The sequence below is a fragment of the Danio rerio genome, chromosome 16 (assembly GCF_049306965.1).
Source record: "Danio rerio strain Tuebingen ecotype United States chromosome 16, GRCz12tu, whole genome shotgun sequence".
Classification (NCBI taxonomy): Eukaryota; Metazoa; Chordata; class Actinopteri; order Cypriniformes; family Danionidae; genus Danio; species Danio rerio.
The window spans coordinates 30,782,106-30,809,861 of record NC_133191.1 but is presented as its reverse complement, the minus strand read 5'-3'; the positions used below and the strand labels follow the sequence as shown (position 1 = coordinate 30,809,861).

The following is a 27,756-nucleotide window of genomic DNA, read 5'->3' as shown; positions in this document are numbered from 1 at the left end:
CAGCCAATCAAGTGTGCAGACTAGTAAAGACCAGTCTTCACAGAACTGCTTTCTAATACAGTAATGAACAAAACAGAACTTGTTCTCTCAACATGCTCACAATCTTTTCATCTTTAAAAGAGAAATCATTCAATTTAAGCCACGAGATGAATAAGACACTCCTAAAGGGATTTAGTATTTCATTAGCAGTCTTTTTTAAGGCCTTTCTCAGATTTACCCTCTCAGTTAAATCAGGACACCAGTCTGTCTTCAACTCAGCTCAGCCTAGTTGTTTCAACGGATCCCCAAAGCCTAACCCTCGTGATTTCTGAAATATACATTTTCCGCTAGTAATCAAACTTGACGTCTGTAGTAAGAGACCTCTTTAAGAAGATCCTCAGACAGAGCTCTCAGTGCAGCACTGTTAAACTATCATGAGTGTGACTGACAGATACTTAACTTCCCTTAACCTGGCTCAGTAACTACCCCTCTGTTCTCTTTAAGAGATATTCTACACCCAGTTTTAGAAAAAGACTGGATTGAGTTTTAAAAGGTCGCTTTAAATGCGCCTTACTTCAAGCAGCATAAAACATTAGACGAATCTCGAAAACTTATGAGTGAACTGTCTCAAAACACCTCAAGGTACATATTGAATGCATATGCAAAAATTGAGCTGACTTACCATAAAGTATGTCAAAGTTCTGATGAGAGCATTTAAGACTGTAAAACAGGCTGCACCTCTCGATGTCATTAATGTAAATCACACCATTAGCCAGATGGCTATGTACAGCACGGAGAGCTGATGGAATGGAGCGTAAATCACCAGATAAAGGTTCAGTCAGTGACTATAACTCTCCCTCTTTCTCTTTGTCTCACTTTCACTCTCCCTTTCCAAAGTGCCACTCGAAAAAGGTAGTTAATGGAAGCGCTCCATATCGCATTGCCTCTAAAAGTTTATCCTCTCTATTCACCTCTGGTTGAGCCATCTCATTACTGAAAAATGTCTCACTTGCCCTTTTTTCTGTCTCTTAAATTCAATCTAAAAAGCGCTTTGTAAGAGATTGAACGTTTTCACTTCTTCGCTGCTTGGTACATGATGTGCAAGGAGAAAAATTTACTTCCCTTTCGCTCATTACACAAAACATGGCTGCCTTTTGAAAGCTGCATGAATGGATTTCTGACCTGAAAATCCTTGAGGTGCTACTGAATGCTGAAATATTAGTATCTAGTTTTACATTAGACACTTTTAATTCAAGAGAAGATATTGAATACTAGATTTTATACTAGTCTAGGGCTGCACGGTGGCACAGTGGGTAGCACATTCGCCTCAAAGCAAGAAAGGTGCTGGTTCGAGCCTCGGCTAGGTCAGTTGGCGTTTCTGTGTGGAGTTTGCATGTTCTCCCCGTGTTCGTGTGGGTTTCCTCCGGATGCTCAGATTTCCCCCACAAGTCCAAAGGCATTCGCTATAGGTGAATTGGGTAGGCTAAATTCTCTGTAGTGTATGTGTGTGAAAGAGTGTGTGTGAATGTTTCCCAGTGATGGGTTGCAGCTGGAGGGTCATCCGCTGTGTAAAGCATATGCTGGATAAGTTGGCGGTTCATTCCGCTGTGGTGACCCCAGATTAATAAAGAGGCTAAGCCGAAAAGAAAATGAATGAATAAATGATACTAGTCTAATCATTCAACTATTTCAAAAGACTATCCACACTGTATAAAACAAACACATTCTGAAATGACCTATATAGCCAAACTACAAATAAAATATGCAACTATACATCTAAAAAGATTCACTGCATTGGTATTATATGGTATTATTTCTCACAATACATCATTTTATATTTTAGTCTTGATCTGATTCTCTATCTTGACCATAGCAGCACTCCAGTAGGCAGTTTAGGCTGATTTAAACAAAATTATCCTCTACAAAATTACCCAAAATGTTCATTTTGTTTGCTGCTTTCATCCCATTACTGAACCCAGAATAGACTGCTATTGTGCATGTATGCACCCCACTCCCATTAGAGAATAATGCCACTGGAGCGGTAAATGAAAGATTTGATAAATTCAATCAGTTATATTGTTCAGTACACAAAACCTGGAGCTTTATGCCTGAGCTTACCAATCACTGGACTAGCTCAAATATGATTTCAATCAAGAGAGCTTTTTAAAGAGTAATAGGTACATAACTATTTTCATCATCAAAAATAGGCAAACACACTTGAACCTGCGAGTGCTGCACTAAGCATTGGTCAATGTCGTCCTCTGCTGGTCGGTTTGATATTACTAATTTTTTTTCCCCATAATTGTCTAAAATTCACAATCAATACACTGCCTGTTTGACCTCAATTTTGTCTTCAGAACTGCCTTTATATTTTGTAGCAAAGTACTGACTTGATAGTTTTCATATTATATAGTCTATCATCTTCTGATCATCCACTTGTTCAAAACCTCCTTGAGTTTCTTTCTACTGCAAAACACAAATGAAGATGTGACTCAACTGCCATTGACTTCGATAGTATTTTATAGTATCTACTATGCATTTGCGAGAAGAACTGGATGACTACCGCGAGAGGAGAGCATGTTATTTATTATCTTATTTACTTATTTGCTTATTAAGTAATTTGTTTGCTTATTTGCTTGTTTGTGTTTGTTTATTTAGCTCATTATTTGCTCATTTGTTTATTTTTTTCTTGTATATTTGTCTGCTTGGTTATTTATTTTATTATATTTGACTGTTTGTTTATCTGTTTTCTTATTTATTTAATTGCTTGTTTATTTATTTTTCTGCTTATTTATTTGCTAGTTATTTATTTATTTGCTTTGTTATCTATTCCCTCAATTGGCAGTATTCTCATGCCAAAAATCCACTCTCACACATGCCATTTACGTTTTCTCGTAAATAAGCGCAATAGTATCTGGATGCAGCCTTTATGATGCAAGCGGAGATTGCATCACTCAGCGATGCAATCTCAAACACAATGTACTCAATGGAGTGAGTGACGTCACTGTGATGGGTAGGGTTAGGGGTGGGGTTAGGTGAGCACATTAAAAAGCATTGGATGCAGCTCAGATTGCACTGCACCAGGTCTGCATCCAGACCCCTCTCCAATTTTTAGCTACAGCCTAACCCAACACAATCTCACGGCAATTCGTAACTTTTTCATTTAGTGGCTAATTCGTACAAATTCGTACAATCTAATTCGTACATTTTAGTACGATTTGCGTATCCCCCAATGACGGTTGGGTTTAGAGGTGGGGTTAGGTGCCACGCCTCCTTTTTAAATTCGTACATTTTCTTACGACTGAACTCGTACGAATTCGTACGAATTAGCCACTAAACTGCCAAAACGTAAAATACTTACGTTTTCTCGTGAGATCAGGCTGGCCTAACCTGCTGCTGGATGAATACGCGGGGAGAACTGCAGAACTTGCATTATACTGCAAGTGGAGCGCATTTTCTTTGGACCAACGGGATGCACTGTCTCAACCACATCAGGAAGACAGTCTGCATTTTCTGGTAGTAATATATATGTCAAATGTAATTCACTGCTTTCCTCATGTTGTTCTTATCAATGTTTTCTACCATGCCATGCAATTTCAAATACCAGCATTTGGAGTAATCGAATTAGCTGATATTTTTTTCTTTTCATTATACAATTCTTCCTCTTCTTATCAGCCAACATGTCTGTTAAAAGACTGGGGTAAATAAACAGTATTTAACATCCAGCTGACAATATAAAAAATTTAGAACGTTATGTTGCTTAAAAGTAACTTTGTTTATGAGCGTTATTGCTTACACCAGGGGTCACCAATCTCGGTCCTTGAGGGCCGGTGTCTCTGCAGGGTTTAGCTCCAACTTGACTCAACACACCTGTCAGGGTGTTTCAAGTATCCCTAGTAAAGCTGCGGTCACACTGGGCTTTTCCTCCCATAAGCTGCAGTCACACTGGGCTTTTCCTCCCATAGACTTCCATTCATACGCATGCGAATGCGTCAGACCGGAAACGCAGGGTCATGCGTCAAGTTTCGCAAGTTGCTGCGGAGCAAAGTTCAAGCTTGGTGAACTCTGACCTGCCACATCGCATCACTTGACTGAGTGACACCAATCGAGGATCAAAACATGACATCTCTGGACAGAAATGTAAAACATGGAGCAATCACTCGCTTTTTTAAATGTCTAATAAACTTGTTTAATCCCGCCCCTTTTCGCAGCGTCGCACAACTAAATATCGCATGCTCAAACTCTAATGTGACCTCAGCTTTAGACTTCCATTCATACGCAAGTTAATGTGTCAGACCGGAAACGCAGGGTCATGCGTCAAGTTTCACTGGTTGCTGCAGTGCAAAGCTTAAGCTTGGTGAACTCTGACCTGAGAAATCGCATCACTTGACTGCGTGACACCAATCGAGGATCAAAACATAACCTCACTGGACAGAAATTTGAAACATAGAGCAATCGCTCGCTTTTTAAATGTCTAATAAGCTTTTTAATCCCGCCCCTTTTCGCAGCGCCACACGACAATATCGCAAGCTCAAACTCTACTGTGACGCAGCTTAAGACCTTGATTAGCTTGTTAAGGAGTGTTTGATTAGGGTTGGAGCTAAGATCTGCAAGACATCAGCCCTCCAGGACCGAGTTTGGTGACCATTGGCTTACACTTATACTTGTGGCGCCATCTTGCCTATACCCCTCTTTAACACTCCTCATGACGATATGCTCAGCCAGTGACATCACGTTCTAAACATTCGATCTGCATTCTGTTAAAGCTCTTATGGTTCATGTCAGTTTTGTCAGTTCTCAAGGTGTTGCTGTTTGTATTTGCCAAGGTGAGTTCAATACCAACGTGAAGCTTCACTCGGGTCCATCTGTGCTGTAGTTCCTCGCGGTTTGCGTGCGTAAAGGCAACATTGCGAGGAATATTATATGTTTGTTGCTCGAAATGTGCCGCCGAGCAACATTCTGGGTAATCCGGCACGGACTGGCAGCCGCTAGGCTCGTGCACTCCCTGTGGAAAGGCGCCCGTGCACTTTAGGCAGCGAGCAACACGGGTTCTGAGGACCCTCAGGGAAACAAAGGAGGCCGGTAGTGGGACCTGCTCCCAGGGTTATGGTGGGTGGGAGCAGCTAGGCCCACGTTAGCTTCTATTTTAAACTATAGTTTTAAACTTTAGTTTACTATAGTTCAAAATAGACAATAGGGGATTTGTGTGAACTGTTTAATGTTTTGTTTTGTTTTTCAGCGGTTCATTGTTGTTCAGAACAACACGCTCAAGACAACCGTTTCTTCATTTTCGTTCTTCCGATTTGTTGTTTTTAGATGAGTTTGCAAATGAAACAATAAAGTACTCTTTCTAAACACCTGAATTGTGTTTTTATTTGTACTAGAGCTCACTGTAGTGTCCTACATTGCCATAACACTGAATGCATTTGGTTGACAATATTAAAGTGGTCAAACACATAAGTAGTTGTTACAAATATACCTTCATTTCTCTCCAGAGTATTAAAACTTAATAAAAAAATAAATAAGTTTTTTTTTAAATGTTATATGTAACTTCATCAGAATTGCACTGCAACTTACATGTGGATTCTCCTGGGAAATCTCGCTGTCAATTGTAGTTATAGTTCAGAAATGCATTTAGCATATGCTACTGTTTTTATAAAGGAAGCCTGCCAAGTTTTTAGGAAATGGTATTAACGATCTAACCAATGAGGCGAATGCATTAACATTAAACTATAAATAATTCTTAGGAAGTAACGCTAAATCTACACTGTAAAACCCAACAGTCAACATTATCAAATGAAATGAGTGTAGTTAACTCAAAATGTACCGAAAGTTAATTCTACTCTACTAAATTGAGAGGATCACATCATGCTTATGATTAATCACAACTGGTCCTGCATCGGCTACACATATCGCGCCAATCAGACTAACATTAAACTCACTATAAAAAAACAGTTTTTCACTTTAATCATCTTCGTCTTGAAGAATCCCCTCTTCCACCTTTACTCCTCCCCCTTCTCCTGATAGGGCGGCACGGCAGCCTCACAGCCTTTATTGTGCCAGTCGTTGTTTATGTGCGGAGTTTGCATGTTCTCCCCGTGCTTGCGTGGATATTCCCCGGTTGCCTTCCATCATCCAAAGACAATATAAGTAAACTGAGTACAAAAAATCCTAAGTCTCCCTGAAGTTCTGGGAGACTCCTGAATGCCCGCCAGGCCCGCATTAAGAATTCAGAGGCCCCTGGGCACAATGTCATGTAGGCCCCCTTCCTAGCTGCACCCCTATAGTTGAATTAAAAAATAAGATTAAAATAATATTTTTTTTATAAAATTTATCTATAATGTACTGCCCATATTTTTTTAAATAAATGATATACAGTACATCTATTTGTAGTGAACAGAGATTTACTTATTTTTAAAGCATTTAAAGCACACTTTGATAAAAAAAATACTAATAAGACTGGTGAAAATTAATGGATTTTAATTTAATTATTCAAATTCAATGAAGCAGTACTAAAAAAATATATTTAAGGGTATTTTTAATGTATAACTTCTACAAACTTATAATGCATATGATTTGGATATAACACCTCTCCAATCCAGTTATGAATCTGAGTCTTCCATAATACATTCATTCATTCATTTATTCATTCATTTTTTCATTTTCTTTCCGGCTTAGTCCCTTTATTAATCCGGGGTCACTACAGTGGACAGAACCGCCAACTTATCCAGCACTTTTTAATGCAGCGGATGCCCCTCCAGCCGCAACCCATCTCTGGGAAACATCCACACACACTCATTCACACACACACACACACTCATACACTACGGCCAATTTAGCCTACCCAATTCACCTGTACCACATATCTGTGGACTGTGGTGGAAACCGGAGCACCCAGAGGAAACCTACGCAAACGCAGGGAGAACATGCAAACTCCATACGGAAACGCCAACTGAACTGACCCAGCCAAGGCTCAAACCAGCGACCCAGTGACCCAGCGACCTTCTTGCTGTGAGGCGACAGCACTACCTACTGCGCCACTGCGTCGCCCTCCATAATACACACACTTATTAATGATTCCTACTTGTCTTCTATGAGAGGAAGAGTAGGCAAAATCTGTTATGTAGTGGGGAAAAAGAAAAACGTGTTCATCAGACGCTGAATACGAACAGGGTTCATGATCGATCACGACAAAACATGTTGCCATGCGCTTTACGCACTACACCACTCTCACTGCTATCTCTTGCGCTCTGTAGTTATGTTGTCTCTGTTAATCAAACGGTTATGGGCGTGATTCGCTTAACCAGCTTATTCCAACAAGGTGCACTATTTGCGCTTAGCCTAAATAGACACTTCAAAATCAGCATTTTCCCCCCCTGCAGGGGCCCCAAGTGCACACGGGCCCCTGGGCCTGTGCCCATAATGCCCATTGGTTAATCCGGCCCTGATGCCTGCAAACAAGTGATAATTTTCCGGAAATTGCACGTCCTCAAACATCCCTCTTCACACCTCCACACTGCATCCCTCCTCGCTCTTTCTTCAGACACTCTGTCAAACAACCCATGCCAAACATGCGTTATAATCAATCATTGGCTTAGTGTGAACTCTTGAAAAGATAGATATGGGAGAGGGAAAACGCAAGTTACATTAACTGCAGAGTAAAAAAAAAGACTAACAAAGCAAAAAAGGTAAGTAAACTAGAATTGTATAAAAGTGTATGACATTTATTAAATTAAGAGCATTACAGAAAAGCTATCATAGAAATCAAATCATAGACAAATCATAGTCATTAGACAAAAGTTTTTCATACCAAAAATCGGACACATTTTTTGTTGTTACACATACGGAAAGATTTGAGCAGGGACTCAACTTCAGTCAGAAAATGTCAAAAAGTAGGAATTGAAGCCATGCATTTTTGTTTAGTTATAAAAAAAACATCCAAACAAAAAGAAAAGGTTCAAGATATATTCTTTAGATTTAAGTGCAAATTTTTAGTAATAACAAATCTTTTCTTTAAAACTAAAAGACTGTGCAAAGGTAAGAGTGTTTAAATAATGATACAAGTAAAAGTAAAGTTTAACGGCAGGTTGATTTGTACCTAAAAGACTTCATGTGACATGCAAGACCCATTTTTGAAAGAATTGCAGTGACATCACATTGACTGTTCTTACAAATATATATATATATATATATATATATATATATATATATTTTTTTTTTTTTTTTTTTTTTTTTTTTTTTTTCCCTTTAACTCTTTGAAGCATACATGGGACTGACTTCTGCAGTCTACAGTTACCGACTGACTTCTGACTTTCTATATCTTTGCAATGAATTAATTAATTCACTTGATATTCCAGGAATTTCTCAGATAACTTGTTTTTGACCATCACAAATCCTTATTTATTTCTTACATTTTGAATAATGAAATAATGAATTCCCTAATTACCTAATATGCAGTGTAACAAATCACAAAAAAACACTACCAGTGTGAAATGTATAATTGATATTTAACAATATGTTGTGAACATATGTTGTGTGCACTGCTTTGCTTGCCTTTATGTCCTTCGTTGAGTTGATAAAACAACTCTTCCTTCCTCTTTTTTTCCCCCCCAATGGCCACCAATCACGACGCGTTGTGTAAATCACATGTTGCCGGCTCCCTGACGCAAAACCTCCGCGACTCCTACTGATCGTTCCTCCATGTGAATGTCGTCGATCCACTTATAAAACCTTATTTGACGAGGTAAGCAAGCAGTAATTACTTTATCCTTAGCGACAGTGCAGTCCTGTGCATTTACCATGACACGTATTTATCGGATAGCTTCAGCGGTTGCTCTGTTTCTCAAATTGTATGTTGATAACGAGCACCGTTTCATAAGCTTATTGCAGCGCCTGCCCAAAACGGCAAGGTCAGAATAGACTTCTTCCCATGACAGACTGCTAGAAAACGCAGATATCTGACAGATCTTTGTAAGATGTTTGCAAGTAGTATATTTAGAAAGTGTTAAAGTTTAATACTAGTAATGATCTGTTTTAAAAATAAATCTGTTATTAATATTAATTATTATACTACTACCAATTATAGAAATATACAGAATAATAGAATTGTTTATATTACACAAACACAAAAGGCCAAGAACACTAACGTTACCAGTCAGAAGATGGGAAACATTAAGATCTGATGTTTTTGAAAGAAATCTTTATTTCACCAAGTCTCGATTTATTTGATAAAAAAAATACAACAGTAATAGAAATGATTCTTACAGTTCATGTAACTGTTTTCTGTGAATGAATTAAAATGTATTAAAAATATAATTCGGTTTGGCATTGAGGTAAAGTTGGTTTTATATTCAAACATTCAGACTTTCTCCTTGCTAATATAATTTCAGAAAAGTATATGTCAGCAAATTCTAATTAGTGAAATCATATTAGGAGCCAATGACTATCAAAGTACAACATTTTTCACATATCTACTTGTGATTGGACACAATCTACATTGTAATAGCGCTATACAAATAAAGGCGAATTTAATTTAATTTAATTTAATTTCTGAACGAATATTCAAAGTAAACAATGTAGAGAGCATGTCACATGTTGTCACTGAACAAATGTGCAAATATAAAACCAACTTTACCTCAATCAATTTGGCCTAAAATTAAGATCTTGATTAATTGAACATTTTAACTTGATTACGATTAATGAAAGAATATGACTTTTTTTTGCCCCCATAGTTCAGTTCACTGATAAGTTTTGTAAAGTAAATGTGCTCACATTTTACAAGTGAGAGATTTTTGAATGAAGGGTGCCTTACTTGATTTTAAAATAAATTAAGGAAACACTATCTAACATCTATGATTATTTATTGAACTTAAATGTTGAACAGCTGAAATTAAAACAAGTTGCCTCAAACCAACAGTTTTTTTCTTATAAATAAGTGAAAATAAATTACTTGAACTTTTCAAAACAAAACAAAACAAATCTGTGTTTTTCATATTAAACATAGAAAATAAGCAGTATATCTTAAAATATAAAAATAAAATCCCTCTACTGTAAATAATATTTTAAACAGTGCATTTCTTGCATCTTCTGTAAACAAATATATGAATGTAAATAATAATTTTGATGTAATGGAAAATATGCCATCTCAAGGAATCTCTGGTGCAGCTTCCAGTTATCATCAATATAGTGCAAGGTAACACAACAGTAACAAATAAAGCTTTTTGATTAATCACCAGCCCTACTGTGACATTGTGATTTTAATGAATGTTTTTAAATTTAAATAGTATTTTTCACAATATTGCTGTTTTTATCATTTTATTTGTTTGTTTTATTTCAAACACATACAAAAATCTTAAGATAGAGTTCCAAACTTTTGACCAGTAACATACATGTTATATAAGCATCATTATTATAACATGACTGCTGTTATTTTTCTCTTAGCTGGCCTTGTTTTTGTTCATCTGAGACTTTCTTTTAATGTACTATACATTCTTCCTGATTGATTTTTAGGTGCACAGCTCAGCTGAAGATGTGGGTGCAAATGCTTTGATTGGTGTTGAATCCAGAAAGTCTCCTTTTGAAAATGACCACCAGGCTGCTGTGCAGATGGGCACGATGGTTTCCTCGCAGCCCTCGGACTGCCACAGCCTCTGCCCGCCTGCAGACCTCCACTGTCCACCATACAGAGCCTCTGTGCTTGATGACTCTGTCTTGGATCCGACCTTCTGTTCGGCATCTCTGTCAGGGCAATGAACTGGCCAAGATAGATGAGGGAACAGTTCCATATGAACGTACAAAACTGATCAAACTTGTGGAAAAAGCATCCACCCCAGACGAAGTGCTTCAGTTGTGGGATCAGCATGGTGGAACGGGCAGTGAGGCCGCCAGGTGTCTGATACAGCTAAACCTGCGGGTCGTGGAGAAAGGAAGCAAAGGAGTCTTGCTGGATCCTCGCTGCAAGAGCATGCAGGACACTTTAAACACTCAGGTAAGCAGAAGAACTGCTTTAGATAAATTAGAGATACTGACATAAATCATAAAAAATTCATAATTATAAGAGTAAATTCAGAATAGTTTATTCCCAATACAGACAGGCCTTCTCCAAAACCTCCGGATTCACAAAACACTTTGTAAACATTAGATTTGAGTTTTTTTAAATTAATTATTTTCAGTCATTCTTAGTTACATGCTCATTGGCAATTAGCAAAATCCCTGCCAATAAATGACAACTATGTAAATTCAAGAACCCAGTGAAATATTCTGGATTCTCTCTTTCTCTCCGAATACTGTAGGTTTGGCTTCTGTATATTTCAATAATGTAGGAAAGCCTAACTTTTTTGTGTCCTCCAAAGTGTTTTTAGCCATGTAGCTTTAAAATGCCTGCTTCTCTTCTAAAAATGACTTTTGGTTGCGTGGCTTTTTGCAGCTGAGATACTTGGGTTGCTGTGTTTTTGGATTTTGGATTTTTTTGTATTATCAGTAGTAGGGTTGCACAATATATCATTTTGATCGATATCGCAAAGTGATCATCAGCAATTGTCACATCGTGAGCATACGCAATATTGAGCCTGGATTATTATTGATCATTTTGCAAGTGTTTTTGAGACCTGTGACTGTGAGGGTTTTATACGCATTCAGGCCAAAGAAATTGACAAATTAATAACAATTAAATTGTTTATAAAATTAAGACTATGCAGTATTATTTAATTACTGTACACCTGAATACAATTCAACTCGTTGGAAAACAATAAAACGCAGTTTATTTAATTGATATCATTTGCTCTATTGAGTTTATCTACGCTTATAGATTGTTTCTTGTATTTTATGCACTTGTACTCCCCTGCAGAATCATCCCAATAAATCTAAAATGATAAACTCTTTCCAAATAGTTATTCAACTCATCTTGTGAAATTGTATTTATATTGCGATATATTTTGCAGAACAAAAAATATTCAATTTCCAATATCGTGCAGCCCTAACTAGTAATATCGCATATAAAATGTATTATAAAATGAAGTAACCAGTAAAATTAGCTTCTCCTTTGTTGTTCAATTATTGTACAAGCACTTGAGGATCGAATGGCTGTAAAAAGTGACAATGGCAAGAGCTGGTTTACAAAAAAAATTTGCAGTTATCAACATTTTTTAATCAAACTTTTTCAATATAAAAAACTCAATACCAAGCACTCTTACAAGAAAAATGTCTTCATTACCTGGCCATAATATTAAAAACAAAACTTGTCAAAAATTATTGTGCTGGGGCTACAAAGTTCAAATTCAGTTGTAAGTTTACCAAAAAAAAAGTGTGCAGCATTTCTTTCATACAATCTAATATTTGATATCACTTAAATATATATCCATATATTTACATCAGAATGTTTTTTTAACAATTTACTTGCCTATTGAGTGAATATGTGTTGTTCTGTCACAGTTGTCCACAGTATGGAATGGATCTCTGGTGGGTCTTTTGCGTACTCTTACCATGTTAGGTCTCCCTGCTCATGCTCCGCTACTTGGCGCCATCCAGAATGAAGTGCTCTGGAGGATCCGGCGCCTCAGCTATCGTCACCTGTCCTACCTGGCAGACTGGGTAGCCTTTCAGCGCAAAATGGGGTAAGATTAATATTTTAGCTAAAGCACTTTTGCACTCAAAAAACTTTACCAAAATGAATGCCCATGGCTTCCGATACCAAATGGTCCTGATCATGTTCACTCAAGTCTTAATCAAGCCTTCTTTCCAGTCACACTTTACTTTCAAGTCACGTGAGCTCACACAGGCATAAATGTGCATTTCTTTGTTCATCAGAATGGTATTTTTTCTGGATGTTACGAGTTACATGTTACAAGTTCCTACAACTATTGCCAAAATAATGGCACTTTCATACACACTCATTTACAGACATGCACTACGTTCAATTTTAGCATACATAATTCACCTGTACCACATGTCTTTGGACACAGGGAGAACATGCAAACTCCACACAGAAACTGACTCAGCCGAGGCTCGAACGAGCAACTTTCTTGCTGTGAGGCGAACATGCTGCCCACTGCGCCACCGTGCAACCCCCGTTACAAACTAATGTTAGTGGCATTTAAAGGTGCAGTAGGTGATTGTCTTCAAAAACATTTTTTGTTGTGCTGGTTGAAAGTCTCTTCACAGTCCAATAGTAATGATTACAGTAAATGATCTAAATGTGTTTATATGTATTTTTATATTCTGGGTAAAGCATAAAACTAAAAAAATGTTCATCCAATTAAATAGAGTCGGACCAACATCTCCCATAATTCCTATAAGCAGGTCAGACTGTCTGTCAGCAAATGTAGATTTGGACTTCTGCGCATCTGTTCACGCAGATCCGCCATTCGCACATGCCCGTCTGCATAAGCGGCCACACGGTCACGAGACAGACCGGGAGAAATCAAATGCTGAATTGAAACTTTTAAAAACCTGAATCAGTATTGGAGTTACATTAGCACACTGAGGAAGGACGACACCATGGCTGAAGTATTATTGTTAGACAGGTAATGTTCTGTTTTAAAAATATTTTAGTCAGGCTAAGCTTATGTTAGATTGTGTTCTGTTATGAATGACTTATATGCACAGACGTGTTGTTCAGCCACTGAAATCTGTAGATGAAAGATTGATGTGATTATTTTCAGTTTCATAAGGTCCTTTGACAGCATCGATAATGTAGATTTATATTAGTTTAACAACAAAACATCAGTAAATAGCGATATTCCGCCTAACCTGCTTTATTGAGCGGTAGTTGCTTTTATATTCACATTGGGTCATTTTTAAACAATGACAGCCTTCCTATACTGTTTACCATGCTACTCTGAATATTCACTCTGAAATAGCATGTAAGTGTGGCTAAGTAATAAATGTAATTCCTGCACGGCGCTGGCTAAACACTAACTAACTTGCGAATGACATGAACTAGTAGGTTGTCTGTCTGCTGTTGTGACGCAGTGCGCGCGCTCACGATTTCAGGGGGTATGGCTTTGAGTCACAGTCCCGCCCCGCCGTCCAAAGATAATATGCTAAGCGGTTAGCATTTTTCAGATCACCTACTGCACCTTTTAGTTGTTGCCATTTTCAGTTTGTCTTTCTCAGTAAAAGCCCCTACCAAAGACTCAGGTAATGAATAACCATTACTATAACAAGAAAGTATTTTTAATAAAACTTTCAGAAAATGTCCTGTTAACCCCAGTTATTTTTTTTTATTTGTGCTTGTTATTAATGAGTTTCTTATGGTTTTGAGGCAGTAAGGGAACCTGCTGGTTTGTTTTTACAATGTTATAATGTTGTGATAGGTATGAAAATGAAGTGCTTACCTCAACCCTATTGAAACAACTGGAGCTGCGCTGGACTGAGCTGTCTGACAGTCGCACCATAACCATTCTCATGGGCCGTGCTTCACTTTTCACCCCCTCTCTCATGGATAAACTGGAGGACAAAGTGAGTGCTTACACACAAGCACCAGCCTACCATATTTGAATCATTTTTAAATGACAGTATGTTGTATTACAGTTTTTACTTGCATGTCTAAAAATAAACTCTATTGTGGTTTGCAGGCGTTGGAGTTGGCAGAGAGTTTTACTGCGGAGGATATGCGGAGGGTGGCATTAGCACTGGCCTCTCAAAACAGAAGGGCTGTGCCATTGCTACGGGCTCTCTCATACCACCTGAACCAGAAACCCTCCTTTGAACTAAAAACACCATTGCTGCTTGACATCGCATACGTTTATGGTCAGTAAGGAAGTTTGTCGTGGCATGAGTTTTGGCCTTTACTTTTATAAAGAGCTGTACAAATTAGGACTGTACAATATTATAAAATGATATATTGTTCAGCTCTAGCACAAATCTAATAGTTCATTTTTCTCTGAATCAAAGGTAAGCTGAATTTTAGCCAGACACAGTTTTTCAAGCGACTCGCATCGGAGCTGTTGCCCAGGTTATCTGAACTGAGTTCCTCTGAAGTCAGCCGTTGTGCCAAGTCTCTTGCCTTACTCAAGTGGCTCCACCTGCCTCTCTTTGAAGGCTTTGCTCAGGTTAGAGTCTTTTTCTTGCAGCAAATCAGCACCTCCTAGTTAATTCTGCTGCCTTTAATATCCAAATTTGTTTTGAGTCTTCATCTACACAGCTTTATTCCTTACTCTATTTCCATTTTCTTTCAGCACTATGTGAGTAATAGTGAAAAGTACAGCACCCTGCAGATGTGTAATCTCCTCATGGCTTTTGCCAAACTTAACTTCCAACTCGGCAAAGAGCAATTTTACTTAAAGGTAATAAACTAATAATAGTTGTTTTTTTATTTTCCTTAATTAACTGCAATGCAGCATGTATTTATCTATGTCATTTGTAATTATTGTTTATTTGTATGGCTATAGGTGCACAAAGCTTTGGAAGATTCCTTTACGAGTTTAGAGCCCTTCCTGAAAACAGATCTGGTCTGGTCACTCTGTGTGCTTAACCAGGCTAATTCTGATTACATCTCTTCTGTTATAAAGCCAGACTTTCAAAAGAAACTCTCAGGTATGTAGAAAAATGTGCTAAAAACACTAAGAGGCTATTATCTTGTATAGCCTCATGTTGCACCAATTGATATTTTTTGCTGTTCACTTTCAGAACACTTGGTGGCAGCATAGCCTCATTGACTAATGGCTTGACTTTCAGGATTTTAGGCAGATCCACGTGGGGTCCATAAGATGTTTGTTTTTATTTTGTTTATTGACCTACTTATTCAAAACGTACACTAATTACTTTTACATTAGTTCTAAAATTCATAATTTGCCTATTATTTGTTTGGAATTATTAAAGAACTATAAAATAAATGTATCAAAGTGTCCAAAAAATTTGAGTTCACTTCAGAATAATATGTCATCAGCTATGATGCTTCAAAACATTCATAAAGCGAGGTAAAAAAAAATAAGATCAGAGAAACAAACAAGAACAAGCCTTGTGTGTCAAGCAAACATGCTTGAGTTTCAGTTGCAGGTTTAATGCTGTACATTTTGTTTGCAAAACATTAATTTGGGATGAAATATCTTCAGCAAATTGTTATAACATTGATAATAATAAATGTTTCTTGAGAACCAAATAAATCTATAAGAATGATTTCAGACAGATCATGTGACAGTAAAAAGGGGAGCAATTGTGCTGAAAATTCAGTTTTGCAATCACAGTAATAAGGTACATCTATAATTACATACTATAATAATTTCTTGTATTTACACAATGAACTGTTTAGGCTTGGTCTTTAAAAACATTTTAAAATCTTATCAATCCCAAATATCTAAATGTTATTGCACTTTAAATTAAAATTTATCCACAAAAAAAAAAAGATGCAATTTTTTTTTATTCACCCTTATCTCAGTTAGTCTGTATGCTGTAAATTTCATCCCCATCTTAAGGAACACTCATAGTGATCTGTTGTCTTCACTATACTGTACTTCAAAGATTTTCTGCAGTCATTTGATGAATTTGTGTGTTTTCCTGACCTATCCAGCAGGTGGCATCGAGGGCCGGACTGAGAACTATCGGCAGAAATTGCTGAATATTTGTGCCTATGCTCAGCTGGAGCCTCTAGGACTCGCTGTTGATGCTTCTGCTGTGTTGCTGCCTGATCGCCAGAGTAAAGCAGAGTCCAGTACTAGTGCTCTGCAGAAAACCCTGCACACGGCCCTCTGGAGCCTGGCCAATGAGCGAAAACAGGCACTTCACACTGCTGTCAAAACTCTATATGGCTGGACAATTGGTGAGTAGCAGCTGTGAATGCCAGAATAAAGTTAATGGAAGGGATTTCTTCAGGGTTACATAGGTTTGATTCCCATTCATTTGGGATGCTTGAATTATTATTCAAATGTTGTGACACAACAAACCAGCATTGAGACCATCTGTGAGTGTGTTTGCAGCTAGTTTTTGCGTTATGTTCCACAATACGGCTCTACTCAGGCTCACACTGATAGCAGTTTGCACAATTCAGTGTGTTGAAGATGTCAGTAAGAGAGAATGATCTGATTGGATGTTCAGTGGTGCGTCTTACGAAACCAGTTAGCCCATTAATGTCATGAATTAAAGTTCCATTGTTACTCATATACGTTGTGTAGCAAATGGGATGTAGTGAAAATAATGATGGATTCCATATTGAAGTGTTGTTCCATATCTAAGTGTTTAAGACTGACCATTTCGATGGTCTCTTTAGAATTAAGGATTTTAGACACTACAGGCCCAAATAATTCTTTGCACAAGCAAGTTGTTTGGTGTAAGACAGCTATTTCCATTCGAAATGCCTGTCCCTACATCCTATGCCCCTTTGAAGCGGTTACTCCACAGGGTAAATCCTTTCATTGTATTAGGGCATGGGGTGAACCCTGCCGAATGGAATATAGTGATAGTTCTACGATTTACTGTTTCCCGAATCCATTATTGCAAAGAATATTTGCAAACCGCATATCAAATGTGTGATTACACTACACTACCTCACAAAAGTCTTGTTGTCTATCCTAGTTGTAAGAACAACAAATTGTAACTTGACTTCTAGTTATCATGAAAAGTGGCAGAAGGTCAATTTTTACGATGAATCATCTGTTGAACTGCATCCCAATTATTACAAATAGTGCAGAAGACCTCTATAAACCCACATGAACCCAAGATTCTTTCAGAAATCAGTCGAGTTTGGTGTAGGAAAAATCATGGTTTGGGATTACATTCAAAATGGGGGCATGTGAGAGATCTGCAGATGGCAACATCAACAGCCTGAGATATCAAGAGATCCGTGCTGTCCATTAAATTATGAACCTCAGGAGAGGGCAAATTTTTCAGCAGGATAGCACTCCTCATATCTCAGCCTCCACATCAAAGTTCCTAAAAGCAAAGAAGGTCAAGGTGCTCCAGGATTGGCCAGCACAGTCACCAGACATGAACATTATTGAGCATTTCTGAGGTAAGATGGAGGTGGCATTAAAGATAAATCCAAAGAATCTTTTTGATCTCTGGGCGTCCTGCAAGAACACTTTTTTTTGCCATTTCAGATGACTCTATTAAGTTATTCTAGTCATTGCAGAGATGTATGGATGCAGTCGTTCAAGCTCATGGGAGTCACACAAAATTAATTCTTTTTCCACTGCACCATGACTTTATATTCTTTACTGTACATTATTTCTGTTAATTGACTAGACATTTGTCTAAGCAAAGTCCGATCTTACTGTCTTGATTAAATACTTAAAAATCAAGGCATGATCATATTTTATTTTGGTAAAATAAGTGTTATCTAGAGGCCCTTGCCTCTCATATAAGCGACTTCTGATACCAAATGATCAACTAGAAGTCAAGTTATTATTTGTTGTTCCAAAAACTTGGATAGACAACAAGACTTTTGTCAGGAAGTGTACATGTTTTATCCTAATTTGACAAATGGACTTAAATGGATCATGAATGTGACCAAATAAGCTAACATGCTATTCAATTGGTATCTTTCATAGCATACATGTACACATTTTATTTTGTGTGTGGGTTTTAGTTAGAATATATAAAGTAGCATTTTTAAGAGTAAATGTGCCTTTTTTTTCTTTCTTTTTTAAATCAACGTGGTTCAAGCAATGTATCTATTTGACATAACTAGCTTGTTAGTTTCTCCAACAATGCATTATACTATGATATTTCATATTACATCTTTGTTTGGGAAACGCACCTCTGTTTAGCGAACAAGTTGGTGCACAAAAAGGTGAGAGATAAACAAGCAAATTCAAGACATCTAAACATTCTCTTAGGCTATTAATTGTGTTTCTGAACTAAATAGTGTTTTAAATAATACTCTATAACCCAGTTTTTCACAATATATTTCACAGTATCTTTATGCAAGAAACTGTATAGTTGCTTAATATATTTTAGGATCCAAAACCCTTGATATTGACAATTCATTTCCGAAACACAGGTGCAGAACACGCGCTGTTATATCATATGATGTCCTTTTAGCTGTTTAATTGAGACAGAGCTAACATGAACTGCAGTAATTTTCTGTCACTGCTAGTTTTTTGATGTTGGCTTGGTGTCATGGCAAGAATAGTCAGACTGAATTTTTTTTTTTATTGTATGAATCTGTTAACTAATATGTTCTCCACAGATGGGGAGCTTGTGGTCGATTCAGAGAATAAGCCTATAGATATGGAGAACTTTAAAGCCCCTCATCTACCTGAAGGTGGTGGAGCTGATGCCTTACCTGAAGGGACACGACGGTAAGTGTTAATGCAGATAACTTGATTTAAGTTCACTTACACGTATGACCTCTCACTGTGACAGTGTTTTGTCTACTTACAGAATCGCATTTGTGGCTTGGGATTTTTCAAACTTTTGTCTGAAGAGCAAGGACCTTCTGGGCCGCTTTGCAATGCAGAAACGCCATCTACAGTTGGCTGGGTTCATAGTCGTGGAGGTAAGACACAGTACAAAAAAACATTGGGTTAATTTTAAGTATTGAAACTAGGGGTGTAACGATTTATCGTTGTACGATTTATTGCGATGCAAAAATGTCACAATATGCATCGTGGCGTTATGATGATTTGATTACGATACGACGTCCGTTTTCTCTTATTAGTTGAGCTGTTTGCACGTGAGCTACGTTCCACCTGCTGTCGCACGTGAGTTCAGATTGCAGCAGCAGTAATGTTAGCAGACCAAGATCAGTGGAGCTGAAATAGAGGATGGCCCATCCTCTCAAAATCAGACGTCTTGCAACATTTCGGTTGTACAGTCATTGCTTTAGTCTCGTCCGCTTTTTGACACGCATACTGGGTCAAACATCCTAAGTCACATGACGTGAGCTGACCGTGAGCTGTTACTACAGAGGGCGGACTTTGATAGACGCGCGCGTATGGCAAGCCGTTTTAGCATTTAAACCTTTGTTCTGACTATCCATAAATATATTTAGAGATATCTCTAATTATATTTTGACTAGTCATAATTATAATTCGATTAGTCAGAATGACAATTAGAGATATCTGCAATTACAATTGTACTAGTACAAAATCAGATTGGAGATATCTGCAAATATATTATGACTAATCATATTCCTCCATTGACTTCCATTGAAAAATATTTGCAGATATCTCTAAATGAGTTTTGACTAGTCACAATTGTAATTACAGATATCTCTAAATGAATTTAATTAAATATGAATTAAATACCTGGAAATGTGGATTTTTTTTTGCACACACAAAAAACGCAAGTGACCAAGCAAAGCCTTAAGCTCTTACTGTTAAATTCAATTGAATAGAACGCTTTTTTTTTTGCACCTTTACTTAAATTTTTTCTTAATTTTGTCTCTGTCATTTTAATAATATTTTTAAGAAGTTTTTAAATTGTTTTATTTTCCAGAGACAGGCCTGTTTAGTTTATTTTCCTAAAGAAGGTTCAGTTTAACAAGTTGAAACAAAAGAAATACATAAAAAATAGTTTACGTGGTAAAATTTGCATTTCAGTTTAATTTTCAATTTTTATTCCAAATATCGTGATACATATCGAATCGTGAACATTATATCGTGATACACATCGTATCGTGAGCTGAGTGTATCGTTACACCCCTAATTGAAACCCATTTACAGCAATAAGGATAATTAAATCACTAAGTTATGTTGTTATCTGTCACTTTAAATGTTCAATCAGTTTAGTCTTAATGGATGTCTGGGGGTCTCGTTCATTAATAATTGTATGAATTATTTTGCAAATTCATTTGTTTCCTAATGACCTTTTTCTAACATTAGAAAGAGCTCATTCATATGGGCTGTCATTTTTACAATATTGGTCATTGGACATTGGTTGAAGTTATTCTGTCTTTTATAGACATCCAGCTTGTGTAGTGTGTAAAAAATGTGTGTGTTTAAATTAGAACCCAGAAACAAAGTTTCTGGTTCTCAAATCTGATTGGCTGCAATACATGCAATCTTCTATTTGTATCAGCACTGTTCCAAGCTTTTCACCCATGTGTATAACTATAACTACTGTATAAGCGGAGGAATAAAGTCAGCACAGGTTTGCAATCACTGTGGATGTTTTTTGAGACTTTTTTAGGTGATAACGTAGTTCTTTAGATTTCAAACATGAGGTTTTATTATAAAGATGCCGTCTAATTGAAAATGTTTTAATGGTAATTTTCACTGCAGCACTGTAGTGCTAATATGCAGCCATATTGCAGTACTAATTGAATGATAGGTATACAGCATATATACTGTGCATGTTATGTTATGAACAGTTAATTATCAGCCCTCCTCTGAATTTTGAATCTGTGAATCAGATATTTCCCAAATTATGTTTTACAGAGCAAAGAATTTTTCACAGCATTTCCAATAATATTTTTTAAGTTTTTTTTTTTTATTTATTTTGGCTAGAATAAAAGCAGTTTATAATTATAATTTTAAGCAGTATTTTTTTCGACTGGCTATAGATCAAACCATTGTTATAAAATGACTTGCCTAATTACCCTAACTTGCCTAATTAACCTAGTTAAGCCTTTAAATTACACTTTAAGCTGAATGCTAGTATCTTGAAAAATATCTAGTAAAATATTATTTACTGTCATCATGGCAAAGATAAAAGAAATCAGTTATTAGAAATCAGTTATTGAAACTATTATGTTTATGTTGTTTGTATTATGAAAATGTGTTATTATTTATGTATTATGAAATGTGTTAAAATATATATAAAACATATATAAAATATACAGAGAAGCTAATAATTCAGGAGGGCTAATAATTCGTATATAATAAAGTGCATGATGTGAACACACATCTGTGACCTGCATGATCACTAGTATTTCAGTAGTGTTGAAACATAAGCAAATTTGTTTTAGGAATCAGTTCACATGGATATTAGGGGTCAGGTGTACATGAATAGATGTGCATCATTTACTGATGGTCTCACGTAACTCGCGTAAACGGTTCTAATTCGATACACTCTTATTATAGTGCCTCTGTAGTTCAGTAACCTGATTAGCCCTATTCCTATTGTCATTGCTATTACATGGCAGTCAGTCCCCTTGGCTTTGGGTTATAAATAGCGGCAGTAAAGACAGAACTGCGGAAAAGGACTCAGGCTCTGTCTGCAGCATATAGGCCAATCCTGTTAGCCCTCTGCCTCCTGGGGTACAGTTAGATGGAGTTGGCTGGACTTGTCTTGACTTCAAACTGAGCACAAAGCTGGCATAATGCTCCAGTCATTCGACGTGTTAGATGAGCCATTTTAATAGGCCAGTGTTCATGAAGCCTAGATGCACAGATAACAGATAGTATACTAATTTTATATTTTGAAAGAACACATGCCCTCAACACATACACACTAGGAAGACTCTTCCAGCACTTTTTCTTTACAAAAGTTGTGATGGAAAAGAAAATGGCTAGAGCAAGGGTGTTGTTTTAAATTGCAGGTTGCTGATATCTTTTAAACCACTCACACACGCACTTATCAATTAGGACATCTATTATGTTTGCCATTTTCAGTAGGTGTTGTTTTGTCTCCACTTTTTGTTTACAAGTTGTGAAATAACTGGACTCCCTGTACGCCTGCATAATATTGGAAACATTTGAAATTGTTTTTCGCAATATATAACATGATATACATGCAGTTTTACCCGGTGGCTTTAATATGCCTATTTTGGAAGTAATTAATTAATAATTTAGAATCATTGGGATGACTGGAGAGGATTGAATCATTTGGATAAAATATAATAAACACATTTAAAAACATTGATTAATCAAAGATAGATCAACAGATCAAAGATAGAAATTAAATAAGCAGTTTGCAATTTTCTTATGAGTCAAAATATTAGGAGTTAAATATTAACCTCTATTAAAGTTACAATTTATTGTGCTTTAATGCTTAAACTCTCCTGAAATGCTCACACACTCTTTTTACTCTGCAATGACTCCACAAATGTCATGTGTTCTGAACTGTGGCTTCTGGTTAACTGTAATACCAACTCAACATGGCACATCCTTCTATGTGACTATTGCGATTGTGCACATTGCACTATTGATACTGTAACAGTATTTTGTACAGCCCAGCTCTATGCTAAGATTAAAGAGTGCTTGTCCTGCTTATTTAAAACGGGACAATTTACAAATAACATTTTTATAATTGTGTTACTGTATGCATATACTTTTTGCTGCCTTCTGGCAGACTGCAACAAAGAGCCACAAAACATCACTGTTGTCATGTATCATGTTTTGCTGCTGCAACATAACATAAAAATCTGATTGAATTTATTTGAAAATATTTATATTTATATGATGTTTATGAGCCTTAAATTAGGTCAGTCACACCAGTTGCCCTGAATGTAGAGCCCTATAGCCCAGTTCACTGTTGCCAACTTGTTAAAATCAGGTCCATGGTGCCGATCACACTGAACACGTTTTTTGCATTAAAAGTCGCCATTTTTAATGGTTTACTAAACTTCAGCGTTTTGCGTGCTGCTTAGGAACTGATCACACCGAACGCTCTTATTGTGTTGAGAGGCAACTTTTTCGAATTATTTGCCTAGGGGGCGATCATATTGAATGCACTTTTTTTCATTGAGTGGTGCATCTTTTGAATGGTTTACTAACGGCCACGAGTGTTTTGCGCTTTGCTTATGCACCCTCCACACCTCGCGTTTATCGCCTGCTGCATCTCGCGTTTTTGGTGTTGCAAGCAATATGCAGCCGACTCAGTCGTTGCCTGGTGACATAAAGCACACTGCACTACTTTTATCTTGTCAACAGAAAAGGCAGTGCGGTGCGGCTTGCATTTTAGAACGGAAAATCGTGATTCGGTGTGAGTCGATAAACATGAGGGCACATAAGCAGCGCGTGTTCGTGTGATCGGCTCCTAAGTGAGCATAAATTCTGAAAAAGATACAGATTTTAAAAAATTTCATAAAAATCACACTTAAAAAAATTACTTCTGTAACTACTTATTTTAAAATGAGTTAAAACGACAATTCTTGATTTATTTGAGTAAAATTTATTTTCCTAAATTAGTAAAAACAGTTATCTTAATTGATTTGTGTTGGGACAACATAAAGGACTCAATGCAATGAACAGCTTGAACCGATTGTGAATCTGTATAAAAAAAAATCAGCTCAATCTCAGAAGGAAACAACGTATTTTACGCCTTGTCAGAAAAGTAGCTAATTCGTACAAATTCATTCGATATCGTTTGAATGAAAACATACACTGTCCAAAACTGCCTATGACTCAATAGGTACTGCGTTTGAATTTAAACATACTACTCAGCCGTTATAAAAGTATGTTCTATACCAGTGGTTCTCAAACTGGTACATGTACCAGTGGTGGTAGGTAGGCCTCCTTCTAGTGGTACACGGAGGAATCGCTCAATAATAAAAGAAAATTAACAAACTTTTAACCGTTTAACTCAAACGACAACATGTTACATTCAAGTACAGCAGTTTTCTTTTTGCTTTTTAAGTACAGTGCCATTTTTTATTAACATTTAAAATCACAATTTAAATTATACTTTTTTCGTTTGTTTTTATCTGTAAGCACAGGACTGTTAATGTTAATGTTTTATTTTTAATGTTTTAAGTGGATGACAATAATAAATATTTTAATTAAGAATTTATCTGCCTCTTTTTTGCCTACTACGCTACTGTATTTTAATACTGGAATACTTTTCATTATGGTGGTACATGGAGAGACATGTTTTTCTGAGGTGGTACTTGGTGAAAAAGTTTGAGAACCACTGTTCTATACAGTATGAATGTGGGCTGTATGAATGGAATTCAGATGTACTATGTCCACCATTTTGTCATGATCACGTGACCTACACTCATGAGTTACGTCGCTTCACTCCCATTCATGAATTCTCTCGCATCATGGGATAAGCAGCGTGCATGGGATGGGATGTGCACTTCAAAATCTAGCTGAAAGTAGTTAAGTCATCTGGGTACTTCATGCATTTGTTTTTTAATTCTATGAATACTACTCTGCTTGAATACTGAGTTTAGCGTACTATATATTATGGAATTATGCGATTTCGTTGGCAGTCATAGGATTTTCAAAGGGAGGCGTGCCCCTAAGCCCCATCACTAACCCTATTCCTCATTGGGGGATAAGCAATTTGTACTAGAATGTACAAATTAATTTCAATAAGTTATTAAATTTAAAAGTTGCAAACTGCTGTGAGATTGCATTGGAAAAAATCTTCCATCCTCAAACAAAATTTCATATCCCATGGTCAGATATCTAAAGGACTCTAGTTTCGCCCTTAAGAATTCACTGAATATTAAATGCTGCTCCACTTTTAATTTCAAGCATATTAATTTCCCCAAGCTCACTCTTTGTGTTCCCCTACAGGTGCCGTACTTTGAATTTCTGGAGCTGAAGTCTGACTGGCAGAAAGTGGCATACTTGAAAGACAAATTAGGGAAGGCAGTTGCTGAGGAAATGGCTAAGTGAGCTCTCTAAGCCTGTCAATAACTTTAAGTACTTTTGACACGGGCTGCTCACAGACATCAACAGCCCCAGACAATAACATGACTTACAGGTGGGGGAAGGACGCAGAAAGAGAATAGTGCATACACGCAAACAGCAGAGAGACAGTTACAGCATCCTCAGGTCCCATGATCCACCCCAACATCAGAGTGGGAATCAAACGCGTCTGGGAGCTGTGATCCATCACCGCAGGAAAAGAAAGTGGAGCCTCCAGAAAGCAGCAGATGCTCAGAAGAAACAGAATTGCGTATCCGCTGCCTTCCCACTACAAAAAAAGGAAACTTTAAGCCAAAAAGCTAGAGAAATGAAAGAGTGTGACTGATCTGAAGTGTTCACCACAGGGGGAAAACAGCTCCATACCAACAACACTCAATTATCTGAGCTGTGTGTTAATCGTAGACGTTCACATTCTCTACTTCCACCTATAATAAATACATACACCTTCTGTTTGTGATGCAGTTGCCTAGACAACACATGTTGCCAAGGAGACAGTTATGTTGAAGATGTATTAATGGAGAAAGGGATTGAGAGTTCAGTACTTGAAGATACTTAGCACACACTTCAGAATTCACCACTTTATTACCAATAATAAGAAAAGCGAAATGATACCCACCCACTCTGTTTGATTCAGTTGGTATTTGCATATATTCATGCATTTTAGGTATGTAAAACAAGGTGGTATGTAAGAATATACATATCAGACGTATTCAAAATTTTTACTTTAATATTTATTTTGGAAATCATTGCACTCTGGGGTATTTAAAAGTCGCTCCCGATCTGTTATTTGCTGTCAGATAAACTTACTGTGGTTACCTGTAGTGGATGTTACTCTTCAGATCTTTTTTGAAGGATTTTAAGAGAGGTTTTCCACTCAGACTTCTAACTAAACCAGTGTTTCTCAACCATGTTCCTGAAGGACCACCAGCTCCGCACATTCTTCCATGTTTCCTTAACCTAACACACTTGATTCAGATCCTCAGCTTATTAGCCTGTAATGTCCTGTAATGAGTGTGATAAGCAAAGAAGACATCCAAAACATACAGTGTTTATGGTCCTCCAGGAGCGTGGTTGAGAAACACCAAACTAAACTATTTCTGTGTTTGTAATTTGTGGACATCAATAAATCAATCTCATATTTTTATCAAAGAGCTTTATTTGACTTTTGTATTTTGGTTGGTTCACTCTGTGTTCTGTCCTGCTATGATGTTTTCTGTTTCATCGTGTAATGAAAGTGACGTTTTAATGAAATGTGAAACTGGTCTTAATTTATTTTTCTATCAGCGAAGACTTTAGCAGACGGGTTGGTTTGGTATGCAGTGGTGCTGAGCAAATGGCCTGATATTGAAAGGAATGTAATAATAATATCAATAAGAATGTAATAATAAATGTGTTTTTAATTAAGGGCTGTCTATTATCAATCAACAAATTGAATTATGCTTTGTGCTTTATCTTTATATTACTTGTTCCGTTCACATGACTGCAGAAAACTGGTGTTAATCACGTTAATTATCTCTAGTATGTTTTAGAACATAGGTCTCAAACTGAATGCCTGGAGGGCCGCAGCTCTGCACAGGTTTGCTCCAACCATAATCAAACACACCTGATCCAACTAATCAAGGTGGTTAAGACTACTCATGAACACCTTGATTAGTTGAATCAGGTGTATTTGAATGGGGTTGGAGTCAATTATTGCATTTTTGTATATTTAGACCATGACTGACATCAGTGCTAGAGGAAGTACGTTTTTGTTTTGATGTTTTTGTCTTGGTTACATTGACCAAGGAAAGGGTAAGACGAAAAAAAAAAGCAGAACTGACTAGTAAATTCTGACTAGAATTTGTACTAGTATCTATTAAACAGATAGTACTAACTAATGAATAAGTACTGTCTGGCGCAAAATGGCTGCCATCATCCAGGTGGATGCTGCACACAGGTGGTGGATGAGGAGATCCCCCCCCCACCCCTATTGTGTAAAGCGATTTGAGTGCCCAGAAAAGCGCTATGTAAATGTAAGGAATTATTATTATTATTATTACTAGTACCTATTAAATAGATTCTAGTATTTAACGATAAACTAGTACCTAATGACTAAATACTAACACATAAAGTATGTACTAGTCACAGCTGGAATATATAGTAGTCAAAACTGAATAGTTGATATCTCAGTGACAGATCTCTATAGAAATCAATGGGGGGAAATTACTATAACAGAATAGTTAGTCACTTTTAAAATAAGCACTAGTATCTATTCAATAAGTACTAATACCTATTAAATAGATACTAGTATCTTATGAAT

General features: G+C 36.9%; 1 protein-coding gene and 1 long non-coding RNA gene across 3 annotated transcripts in view; both read left to right on the top strand.

Moving 5' to 3' along the window:
• The window catches only part of LOC141378207 (uncharacterized), a 394,144-nt gene that overhangs the window by 302,203 nt on the left and 64,185 nt on the right, over positions 1 to 27,756 (top strand). The gene's annotated exons all lie outside the window — the stretch shown is intronic.
• Positions 8,652 to 26,861, top strand: tbrg4 (transforming growth factor beta regulator 4). Of its 2 annotated transcripts, none has more exons than XM_073926113.1 (12): positions 8,652 to 8,722; positions 10,489 to 10,966; positions 12,409 to 12,590; positions 14,292 to 14,436; positions 14,553 to 14,727; positions 14,872 to 15,029; positions 15,156 to 15,263; positions 15,369 to 15,513; positions 16,490 to 16,735; positions 19,103 to 19,214; positions 19,297 to 19,411; positions 25,323 to 26,861. In XM_073926113.1, exons 2-12 carry the CDS (start codon positions 10,562 to 10,564, stop codon positions 25,422 to 25,424), a joined length of 1,893 nt encoding a protein of 630 aa, XP_073782214.1. In that variant the 5' UTR covers positions 8,652 to 8,722; positions 10,489 to 10,561; the 3' UTR covers positions 25,425 to 26,861. The 2 variants fall into 2 exon arrangements, with proteins under 2 accessions (XP_073782214.1, XP_690863.4); XM_685771.10 differs by having other exon boundaries at positions 16,487 to 16,735.